At 49.8% G+C, this 12,415-nt stretch overlaps 1 protein-coding gene across 1 annotated transcript; it reads right to left on the reverse strand.

Annotated features, from left to right (window-relative positions):
* Nucleotides 1–416: 416 nt before the first annotated feature.
* Nucleotides 417–11,870, reverse strand: Rnf114 (ring finger protein 114). Its single transcript, XM_032904754.1, has 6 exons — nt 11,691–11,870; nt 8,178–8,328; nt 4,592–4,698; nt 4,272–4,386; nt 2,610–2,717; nt 417–1,904 (listed from the first exon to the last, which is right to left on the reverse strand). Exons 1-6 carry the CDS (start codon nt 11,831–11,833, stop codon nt 1,839–1,841), a joined length of 690 nt encoding a protein of 229 aa, XP_032760645.1. The 5' UTR covers nt 11,834–11,870; the 3' UTR covers nt 417–1,838.
* Nucleotides 11,871–12,415: the final 545 nt, after the last annotated feature.

The raw sequence follows: 12,415 nt of genomic DNA on the forward strand, positions 1-12,415 counted from the left end.
CTCCAGAGAATCCCAGGCAGCATGGAGTGCAGGGTTCTGTACACCCTTTAGATGGTTCACTGGATACCATGGCCTCAGTTCACAAGGGATCAGCAACTGGCATAGTGCACACATACACAAAGGCCTGAAGTCTGTACGGTTACACCAGCCATTGCAGCTGCGGTCTAGAGCCCGGCCTGCTATTGTGAATTCCCCTATTTTAAGGGGGGATGGGGACACAGGGACATGGACAGATTTCCGCCCGGTTTTTAGAGAACAGATGCTTGAGGCTCAGCTGCTGAAGTCTCAAAGTTAAGTAGAAGGCAGGTTGACTCAGGGACAGACAAGAATGCTCCCTTGAAGTAACAACCACCTTCTAGAGGCTGCTGGGCCCATAGTTCAGAAAAAGCTGTTTAAATGAAAACATTGCAGCTTGCTGGTTGCATAAATTATGAAATTTATTTATATTTCACCTTCTAAAAGCCAGAACATAGCCACCCTTCCGGAAAGTCATTTCATTAGAAACAGCGAGTGTGATGCAGGACAAGAGGCTCCTGCTGCACTGTGGCACAGCTGTGCCTTTCTCAGTTCCTCAGGGCAAGGTCTCATCAAACCTCCCTCCATACATCTCCTGAGCAAACCTTTCCAGAGTACAGTGAAGCAGGGACGTTGGGAGAACAATCCTGGACTGACTGCTGGCATCTGAGCTGGCTTTGCCCTGGCAGGCAGAGATGCCACTGTGGAGGTGTGGAGTCAGAAGCACAATGCTGCATGCAGTCTCGGACAAACCAGAGCCACATGGCTGGAAAGAACTCACCCCAAAGCTCTAGTCTGTCTGAGGGTCTGCTCTGTGGTTAGACCAGTGGTGTCCTAATGTGCTGCATCCCCAGCTACTGCTCAGGAAAGCCTGCAGCAGACCCCTCCCTCCCTCCTGCGCAGAGGCCTAACTTTCTTAACTTCCCAGGGACATGACCCAGCTTTACCACGGCTTCCAGACTGAAAGGCAGGGTTAAAACGCAGGCTTGCCCAGGGAGGCAGCGATACTGCTCAGGTCCAGTAAGTTACTAAGCAGCACAGCAGTCAGAGCCTCCCTCCAATACACTCTCAGAGCAGGAAATGTCAGCAGACACTCAACAGAGGGCACCCAACACAGCCACCTGAGAACACTCATCGGCATCAAAGAAAAGCAAAAGGCCACCTCTCCACCTTCTCTCTACTCAGAGATGAACACACCCATCTTCGCTACCCAGCATCTTCACTACAACTCTATGGTGACACCTTGTCCTAAAAAGGCACCGTCAGGCATTTAGGACAGAAGCCATCAGGTATACGGATGGAGGTGCGGGTGTAGGGAAACAGCAGTAACCAAAACTTCCCCCATCAGCAGACTGCTATGTCACCCAGGAGAAGAGGAGCAGAGCCCTGGCCCAGTAAACCGCAGAACCAAGGTACCTCAGGGCCAAGGGAAGGAGGAGTCCCTGCTTTATTGTGCTAGTCACTGCCCAGGGACGGTCCTGACTGGCTAGGAGGACCTGAGAGAGAACACTGGACAACAGGATGAATGTGAAGGAAGATTGTGTGGGAGAAGCAGTTGGACTCTTCTTAAAGGAGGCAGTAGCTGAGGTGCAGTAAAAGCAGACCATGGGACAAACAAGGTTATCAGTGGGGAAGACAATGCTGACAAGAGCCCAGAGGAAACAGGGCTCTCTCTGCCCTAGGGCCCCGTCACCCTGGAAGTGACCCTGTCTGGTGCCATGGCTCAATTCCACATCTGCATTACGTGTGAGGTACAAGAGGCAAGGGCTCACACCTAGTGCATAATGGAAGCTCTAGAGTGCAGTGGACAGCCAGGACCCTGTTCACTGGTCGATGATGGAGCGTTGTAACACCTGGTTTATCATGTCATCTTCGTCAACATCATAATCCTGAGGACAGAAAAGACAGCAGCTGTTCACACCCAGAAGAGTCACCTTCATAGGAGCCTCCAGCCCAAGAGGGTCTGGAGAGGACTGCTAAGGACCCCGGCTATGTCTAGTTGCTATGGAACTGGGAAAATGACTTCATCTCTCAGTGTCTTTGCTGTCTCCATCATTAAGTAACAGTAACAGTTTGGGGCTAAAGAGACAGCTCAGCACTTAAGAGAACTGAGATCACAGGTGTGCACCTCCATGCCATCTTCTTACATGGGGAGCAGAGACCCGAACTCAGGTTCTTGTGCTTACATAGCAAGCAGAATGTCAGCTGCCTGCAGAATCCAGATGAGGGTGTTAGAGCTCTGGAGATCTAGAGTTACAGGTGTGCTGGGAATTGGACTTGGGTCCTCTGCACGTATACTACGTGCCTGCCCTTCACTCCTGCCATTCTGCAGCCTGACCCTGGTTGGTGTTACTGTCTTTACACTGCTGGGGATAGAGCCCAGGATGTCTTGCACGGAGCAAAGGCTCTCCCACTAAGTCACACTCGTACGGTCTAACAGCAACCTTCAGTCGTATCTGGCACCCACACCTGCAGAGAGACATTGTGCAGCTTCCCTCTGGGGCTGAGAGCTCCTCAATCCAGAACAGGGCCCCAAGAACCCCCTCCCAGAAACCTGAGCAGTAGGGCTGTCCCCCGTGGTGATGCAGACTCACCACAAAAGTGTCGTAGGAAAAGCGGTGGCGGCGCTGGATATGCTCCATGAAGTTGGCACTGCGGTAGCTGGGGTCTCCCCAAGGCATCGAGGCACATATGGGACAAACCTGTCAGGAGGAAGCAAGGTGCTGCAACCTGCTGCCTGAGCCAACCCTCTGTGACCTCTGCTCAGCCCATTTCTGTCAGGACAGCTTTACTGACAAGCCTAGGTACAAGGTCCATAAACATGAAGCAACCCAAAGGACATGTGGGAATGGGCACAGGCTTGTAAATGAAGGCAAAATGCAGCTGGGCACAATGATAACAAAGTAAGGGACCAGATGACAGGGATGAGGACAAAAGTGTGTACACAAAAAGCCAATCAGAACAGCATGGGGCAGAGCACATGTCTGTAAACCTCAGCACCAAGGAGGTAGAGGAAGGAGGCAGAGTTCAAGGCCAGTCTGGCTACAGGAGTGATTTGAGGGCAATGACAGAGCAGCCCTCAGCACAGGCTGCCCTGACTCACGAGAGTGAGAGTGAAGCAGCACTTGGACAGCGCAGGTGGCACAGCTCCTGATTTTCCCCATTTTTTTTTTTTTTTTTTTTTTTTTTTTTTTTGGTTCTTTTTTTTCAGAGCTGGGGACTGAACCCAGGGCCTTGCCCTTCCTAGGCAAGCGCTCTACCACTGAGCTAAATCCCCAACCCCCGATTTTCCCCATTTTGATTCCCTGCTCTGCTCAGTTTGCTGGACCCAATGGGCAGCAGCCTTCCTCAACTGCAGACAGACTCAGCCTCCTCCTGCTTCCAGGAGAACACAGCTTCCTCAAGTCTGCCTCTTTGACTCCAGTCACCAACTCTGTTTCAGCTCTCCAAGCTCACACACTCCCTGCTTCAAACTCAGGCTGTGGCCACATGAGTTCCAAGTCTTTTAGAAGTCACCTTTCACTGTGGACCCTGAAGACACTGCTGAGCTGGTGCTGGCCTCCTCTGGACTGTGAGCCTAGCTAGACAAGGACGCAGCAGCATCTGCTTCCCTTCTGACTGGTCTATGAACGAGAGCACCCAGTCTTGAACACAGCTGGAGTTTGAACCACCTTTGCCAGTTCTGACAGCACCCACTTATCTCCATAGCTGCTAGGCTGGTGCATGGCTTGATGCTGGAGCACTTGCCTAAAACAGGTAAGACCCCAGGTTCAACGCCCATGCAACAAGCACGTGAAAAGAGAACGTCTGCAACTGCGTGGTAGCTCCGGCCTGTGGGCCTGTGGCGATCATCCTCACTTGGAAGGTAAAACATGAGGATAAGATTCAAAGCCACCCCTGCTAATGGTGAGTGCAAGGCTAGCACAGCCTACATGAGACTCTGAGTCTGTTGTTTTTGTCTAAGTGATTTTTAAAGAAAAATTTAAGATAGACACTGAAATATTCAAAAGGCAAAAGGTACCTATAAGCTATTCCTAAATGGCTCATCAAAAAAAAAAAAAAAACAAAAAAAAAAAAAAAAAAAAACACCAAAAAAACACACACACAAAAAAAACCCCACACATATATAGAACACAGTTAAGCAATCTGGGCAAAATGTTAAGTTGGGTGAAGGGTTAAGGCTTCACTGTACAGCCTGGTCATTTTCTATAAGTCTGACTTTTTACCTAGGTCAAAGAAGAAAAGCCAATTCTTACCACAGACTTGGTATCCGTGCTGTGAGTGAGTTTGCAGTGCTCCACAAGTCCTTCCTGATCAAAGTTCTTCTCGGGACAGTAAGGACAAGGAAAGGTGTATCGGTTTGGGACATTTCTGGGAGGTGAGAGAAGAAGACCCTGAGAGCTGTTCCAAGAACTGAGTGCTTGCACATTAGGAGCACAGCCTGACATGAACACATTCCCACCCCAGAACCGGTCAACCTAGCCAGCTCCAGTGACACCTCCAATTCTCCAAATCCACACCCTGAACCTTCCAACAACACATGCATCCCACGTCTTCCTGGGGAGTAGGTCTGTACCTCTGCTGAAGGGATGCATCCTTGGTAGTGGCCTTTACACCTTCCATGATGTAACTCTGGTATTTGGAACATGAAGCCACGTGGGCCCGGATCTTAGATAGGACAAACTTGAATAGAAAGAGCAGGACCAATAGTTAGTGAGGCGTCCATAAGAGGTAATCCCCAACCAAGGGCAAGAAAATTAGACCCGCACACTGGGCTGAACAACTGAATCCCGCCTGATTGTGCCAGTGGGCAGGAGCCAGGCTGCTGTTTTATTCACCTACATCTGCTTCCACTGTGAGGTCGCTCTCCCCCCACCATCTGCTCTCTGCTTACTGACATTTTCCAAGTGCTATTTTTAAGTACTCTACATGCTTATCTATTTTGTGCATGTATATGTGACTTGCGTATGTGAAAACCAAGGACACCCGAGCTGCTGTCCTTACCTTTCTACCTTGTCTGAGACAAGACCTTCCCCTAGTAGGGAAGCCAGGCTGGGTGGCCTCCAAGCTTCCGCTACAGCATCGATCTATTCACAGGTTCTGAGCTCAGGCCTCATTCAGCTCCTTAGGATTAGGCAGCAAGCACTACTGCCTGCAAAGTCAGCTTGCGAGCCCAACACGCACATCTAAATTGACTCTTACTTGGGCAGGGTGGCACACGTCTGTGAGCTCAAGGACTCTGAGAGGGTAAGGCAGGAAGACCACCAAGAGTTTCAAGCTGGCCTAACCTACACAGAAACTGAGTATTATTTTGGTCTGCCTCCAGCTGCATTCCCCATTCTCCTCCCCTCTTCTCTCCACGTGCTCATGGCCAGCCTCTACTCTACTCTCCTTTTCTACTCTACTTTCTTTTTCTGCCCTACTGCTCTCTTAACTCCCCTCCCCATGCCCTGAATAAACTCTATTCTATACAATATATATGGAGCGGGCTGTGGGAAGGGGGCCTTTGACCAGGATAAAAAGTGAATAAATTAATAGAAAAAAAAAAAGAAAAAATACACAAAATGAGGAAGGGAGATTATATGGGGGCATGTCTACCACACAATCACCAATTTTTATTGTTTTGTGATAAGGTCTCATATAGACCAGGCTGGCTTTGAACCTTTGTCCCCCTGCCGCCACCTTCCCAGTGCTGGTATTACTGGCATGTGCCAGTAACACACAGCTTTACTAACCTTGGAAATGGAGAAAATTTTGAGCACACAAAGGAGAAAAGCGACCATGGAAAAAGACAAAGATGGATGACAGTTTGTTGAGATTTAAAATGAAAAAAAAGTGAGAGAGAAAAAGATTCCAATCCCAGAGTGTAGGCACCAGCCAGAGTGCACTGACTCAGCCACTACCTAGGAGCTGGCCCAGGGCCTGGGCTCGGCTATCCACTTAGGAGCCTGAATTTAAATGTTGGAACAAACCTGTACGGACTGTCAAAGTCTTACTGTATACCCCAAATACCAAACCCTCTGCAAGGACTGAGGGAAGAGATACATTCTTTTACAGCCATCTACACGATGATGCTCAGAATTCAGAGTTCAAAGACATTCCCAGACTTCCTGAATCTGAGGCTGGCTGAGGGTGCAGGAGACCCTGAGTAAGAATAAAAAGGGGAGTTGAAGAAATGACTCAGCAATTATGAGCACTGGCTGCTCTTCCAGAGGATCCAGGTTCAATTCCAAAGGACTCAGCACCCACAGGGCAGCTCACAACTGTCTGTAATTAGTTACAAACTGGGGATCTGACACCTTCGCACAGACATACATGCAGGCAAACTAATAATACACATAAAAATAAATAAGTCTTAACAATATAAAACATAAATAAAAGGGAGGGGAGAGAGAGAAACCTGCCAGGCATGACCTCTCACATTTGTAACCCAGCACTTCCAGGGTGGAGGCAGGAGGACTGCCTTAAAGGCAGCCTTGACCATAAAAGACCCTACTGTTTGTTTCTGGTGTGGCTGAGGCACCAGATTAGGTGTGGTGGCCACACTTTTATCTCTGCACTTGGGCGGTCGAGGCAGGAGGATCTCCATGAGTCCTGGTATCTGGTTCCAGGACAATCAGGACCACACAAGAGAAAATTTGTCCCAAAAAACAAAAACAAAAAACCCCCAAGAAACCCAGCAAGTCAGGCAGGGGGTACGCACCAAGACCCAGCTGTGGTGACTCAAGCCTGTAATTGCAGCGCTGGGGAGCAGAGGCAGGTGGAATGGAGTTCAAGGCCAGTCTGGTCTACAGTAAGGCCTTATCTAAACACAAACGAAACTAAAACAAAATAACAAAGACATACAAGTATAAATTCAAGTATAAAAAAAGAGGTAAGAGGTCTGGAGAGATGGCTCAGTGATTAAGAGTACTGACTGCTCTTCCAGAGGTCCTGAGTTCAATTCCCAGCAACCACATGGTGGCTCACAACCATCTGTAATGGGATCTGATGCCCTCTTCTGGTGTGTCTGAAGATAGCGACGGTGTACTCATGTAGATAGAATAAATAAATCTAGCAAGTGCATCTTGTGTGTGTGGAAACATCTGCAGTGATGCTGGCCTAAGGTAGAGAGTGCTGAGCAACTGCCCAAAAGGAAATCTACCATCCCCCCCCCCATGGGCAAGGATCACCAGTGTGTGTGTACACCACACAACACACTGACTGCCTTTCCATCGAAGTCGGTGGAGGAAAACACAGTGGGGTTTACCCCCTTTTACTGTCTGGAATAAAAGTTGGAATGACTTAAAAACCACAAAGGAAGATGAAGCCCTAGTTATCTGTGCTCCCAGAAGCAGTGAGCAGTGAGGTAAGCGCACAGCGACAGCCTGGTGCAAGTGCTTGAGGGTATACCACAGTGATGGCACAGTGACAGCCCCGTGCAAGTGCTCAAGAGCGCATTCCACTGTAGGGAGACATCTACCGCCCTCCACCTTACACCCCAGACTCTGGAAAGGGCTACAACGCAACAGTAAATTTCATGACTCTAGTGGCAGACTCGAGTTTCCCTTGAGCTCAGTGCAGAGTTGGTTATTTTGTTTTGTTTTTTTGTTTTGGTGTTTTTTTTTTTTTTTGTTTTTTTTTTTTTGAGACAGCCTCATGCACACCAGGCTGGCTCTTAAATTTAGATTCTCCTGCTACCACACAGAGTGCTGGGATTATAGGTGTGGGCCATCATGTCTAGTTGAAAGGGGGCTAGGGAATGGAACCCAGGGCTTCTTGCATGCTAGGCAAGCACTCTATACCGAGGGATGTTCATTCTATATCTATCTTAAAAATCATGAAATACTCTTATATCCTATTTAGAGTAGAACACACACAAGTGTCATACTTTCTGAAGTAGGTCTCCAGTAGCCTGAAGTAAAATGTATAAAGTAAATTGTATAAATCGTTAAACCAAGTCATGAAAAAATAAAACCCAGCAAGGTGAAAAAAACAAAACCACAAACAAAACAAACAAAAAACTACCAGCATCCCTCCCACCCCGCAGCACAGCCACCACACGCAGCAGCATGCACTTGTGCTGTGAGCCAGTACTCAGGCTCTAACTGCAGACACTTGCTCTAGCTCTTTTACCGTCTCATCACCAAAAGACAAGGGCCCTCCACGTGAAGTGCACATACATCCTTACGGCAGCCATGGCAAGAGGTCTCTATGCTCTCGATCTGCCGCTCCAGCTCCGCAGCCCGGACGCCAGGCGCCAGAGCGCTGCGGCACACGCCACAGACAGGCTTCTTCGGCTTCAGACATTCCTGCAGGCATGCAGAGCAAAAGCTACAACAAGACATACAGAGAACCTGTGTCATGCAAAGAGACAAGACAACAAAAGTGGATCAACTTTTAAAAGACACCAATGAATAATGGATTGGGACAGTGATTCCCTGATCTTATTCAAATAAAATACCATGCCCTTTCCAACTGAAAAAAAAAAAAAAAAAAACCAAACTGCACCTGGGGTTTGGGACATTATGGAGAAATCACACACACACAGGCCTGGTATTTGGAGAAAGGCATGATGTTTGAGCCTTCAGAGCTTAGCTCCTGTCATAGGGAGTCTTGATGAGGTTTCCTGAGCCCTCTTCTTGTGTGCAAGGGGAAGATGTCATACCCATCTGGAGGACCGCGGGAGCCTGACTGTACTGCAAACGCTTGGTATCTGGCACTCATGAAACAACAGGTGAGACTGTTACTATCAGAGGTGAAAGGGAAGCACTGTGCAAACACACAAACCCAGAGGAGCTGGTTATAACCCAAGAACACTGCTCATCAGACCTTAGAGGCAGCCTCCGGATCAACCTTAAAAGAGTGTGATTGGCAGACAAGGAGAGAATATCCCATGCCCTCAAATTAAAAGTTCAGTCTCTGCTTGGTGGTGCACACTTTAATCCCAGAACTTAGGGGGCAGAGGCAGGAGGTTCTCTGACTTCCAGGCCAACCTGGTTTACATAGCAAGTTCCAGGAGAGCTAGACTACATAGAGGGATCTTGTCTCAAAAAACAAAGCAAAAAAACCCCCAAGCCCCAAATTCAAAAGTGTCGAGGGAACTTTACTCACAGGCAGGAAATTAAACAGTACAGATCCTGCAGATCAGAAGCTACTGAGGGAGGGAGGGCACTCAGGCTGAAAATTCTCACGTATTCCAGGACTCACACCATGGCCCAGAGGCAGAGGTGGCACCTGCTGGCTCACAGCACAAGAAGGCTACTAAGGCACAGGACACTAAACAGACTCACTCAGACAGGTTGGTCTTATGGCTACACTAACAGACTGCTGGAAGAGCAGTGTGTGTGTGTGTGTGTGTGTGTGTGTGTGAGAGAGAGAGAGAGAGAGAGAGAGAGAGAGAGAGGAGAGAGTGCGTGTACATATATATCAGAAATGACACACACCCCCCCTTTTTACTATCTTTTAAGAAATCTTTATCATTTCTATTAGGAAAAAATTCTAGTCCAGGCTGGGAGGTAGCTAGTTATTTACCTGATGGCAGAGGAGACAAAAGCCCCATCCTTATCATTCTATACTCTTTTTTTGTAATGTTTGTTGGTTTGTTTGTTTCTCTGTGTAGCCTTGGCTGTCCTAGAACTCACTCTATAGACCAGGCTGGTCTTAACTCAGAGGACCTCCTGCCTCTGCCTCCCGAGTACTGGGATTAAAGGTGCGCACCATACCACCCAGCATGACGCTGAATTTGAAGAATACAGTGACTTCCTGCGGTGATGAAGAACAAGGATGGTAACAGAGAGTCTGGCAAGTGGAGCACTGAGCATCTGAGATAACACTGAACAGCAGGCCACAAAGACCTGGCCACAGATTGTGTCAAGTACAGAAAGGAAGGCCTTTGGGGCAATGCTGTGGCAGATCACACAGAGAAAAGGCAAGGCAGGGTGGGCAGGCTCTTCACAATAGCCCATCCCAAGAATAACTCAAGACAACTGAGGAATCCAAGCCAGCACAGATTAAAGCAGTTGATTTAACAGATGCTTACAGTCTGTGTGCCCTACAAGGAGGCAGCATCTAGATGCCTGTGTCTGGAGCTGACTTTCAGTTTCTATTTCCTAGAAATGGACATCAACTAGTTCTGCCTGTCAGTGCTCTTTAGCATCTAGCTATCTGTGCTCCACCAGATCCAAAACGGTGTAGCCACAGGGCTTGACCTGAATTTCATAAAAATCAAACGCCCCAACCACAGCTGTAGGACTCTCCAACTTCAAAGGCAAACATTCAAAATGAAGTAGTTAGTGCCCAGAGCACTTGGAGGAGGCTCGGAGCATCTGCTACTCTTCGACAAAGGTGTGTCTGACTTCAAACAGCACCAATCTGCTGGACACTGACTGGGGCTGGTAACATTTGCTATGCCAGGACTGCTTCTTGCCCTCTGACCTGGCAAAAAAGTCAAGGTAGCCTCAAACTCTGGTGCTTCTCAATCAAGTCACGTTTTTCCATAAATGTCAGCAGCCCCCACATGCTCTCCTACTACACATGCCATAGTTTGCACAGTCATTAGTAGTTCCCTTAAAAAGTATTTATGTGTGCGTACACGAATGTGTGTATCACTGAGGACAGCTGGAAATCGGAGGACAGTCTGTGGGAGTCAATTCTTCTACCTCAGGAGTGAACTGAAGTCATCAGGTTTGGTGACAAGAGCTTTCAGAGCCATCTTGCTGGCCACTACTTACAATCAATTTCCTGAGCTGTAAACCCGAGGGCCAAATTGCCTCTAAAGCTCTATCCCAAAGCAGCACACAGAGAGGCATGCAGACACTCCAGTAAACTGTGAGGGGTCTGGGATGCTCGCTGTGCCCAACACTGGTTTACGTTAACGAGGGCGAGGATATGCTACTCTCTTCTTGTGTCCCTACATGCGGCTCTGTGTAATGAAAGAGCTAGCAGAGCCAGGAGACAAGTGAGGGAGGTTGTCTACGTCACGTCAGGACGCGAAGCTTGAAAACCTGTACCTGAACCCAAGCTGGCAGGAGCTCAGTGTTCCTGGAAGTAACAAGCATCCCACGGTGCTGGCAAGGCCCTGGACCAAACCAGACCCGGGCAACGCACCAGGGATGGTCTGACAGGTGAGGCTGCCCCGAGTGAGCGAGTCTTGACATTTGCATGTTGATTCACCCGGAAAAAGGCTGGCACTCCCAGGACGGTAGTGGGAGTGCATCCAAAAAAGATGCTCGTACTCGAGTTGGGGGAGTCATGAAGACCGACTCCTAGGTGTTCGCTCGTGGGCGGGGTCAAAGGGAAAATGAGGAAGGCAGTAGGGCATCCCCAGTCACAGCTGACTGGTGTTTGAAATGTGGAAGAACGGACTTCACATCCCGCTACACGGTCACAGCACCTAGGGAAGCCCAGGCCCGTAATATCCGGCTTCATTCACCCCGAGGGAAGGTCGCCTCCAAGAGCACCTCACACCCTGTACGCGGGTACGGCCGAGCCTCTCGACACTTCCCTTTTGTTCCAGGCTAGCCCAGCGCCCGCTGTCAAAACTTGCCGCCCGCGGCCTCCGGCGCACTTCGGACGCCCAGGCGGCGGCCCGGTGAGGCGCGACGCCGAGGTTCGAGGGGGCCGGCCGTGCTCCAGCGTCCGACGCCGCCGGTCGCCCACCCGCACTCCCTCCCCGGCGGGCGCCCGCCACTCACACGTGTCCGCAGGGCACCTGCACGGGCTTCTCGAACACTTCCAGGCACACGGGACACGTAAAGCGGCTGAGGGGGTCAGTTTCGGACGCCGGCTTCGCCGACTGCGCGGCTCCGTCGCGGGACTCCGGCTGCGCCGCCGCCATCTTGCCGCTGAGGAGCGTCGCGCTGAGAGAGAAAGAGCGGCCGAGGGGGGGGCGGGCCCGCCGTCGTTTGCGCACGCGCGAGGGGCGGAGCCCACAACCCACCGGGGCTTTTGAAGGCCACCTCCCGCCAGGTGTGTAGATGGCAGCCTAGAGTAGAGGACCCCGCCACGCTGTGCCCACGCCTCTCACCCACAGGAACACAGACTATGAATGTGTATCGTTATTACAGTTGACCTTAGCTAGCTCACCAACTTGCCCAGGCGAGCTTTGACCTTTCCATCCTCCTGCCTCAGCCTACCGAGTATTTGGAGGTACAGATGGCACCACCAGGTGTGGCCAGAGATGATTTCATCTGATTTCTCAAAGGTTTTTTTCTGACTGGAAAGGAGAAGTCAAGGTTTCCTGCCTGCACCTCTAAGGGGGGACGTGTGTATCTCAGTCCCCTGGCCTGTAGGTGGATGCCACCTGCGTTAATCTTTCCCGTTTTCTAGACATGCTTACTGCCCCTTCCCTATGGCTTGTTCGTGGCCTGGAAAAGTAAAATAAAGTAGAGGCTTGAGCTGAAGGAAGTATAACAGGAAG

The sequence above is a fragment of the Rattus rattus genome, chromosome 5 (assembly GCF_011064425.1).
Source record: "Rattus rattus isolate New Zealand chromosome 5, Rrattus_CSIRO_v1, whole genome shotgun sequence".
In the NCBI taxonomy this organism is placed as follows: Eukaryota; Metazoa; Chordata; class Mammalia; order Rodentia; family Muridae; genus Rattus; species Rattus rattus.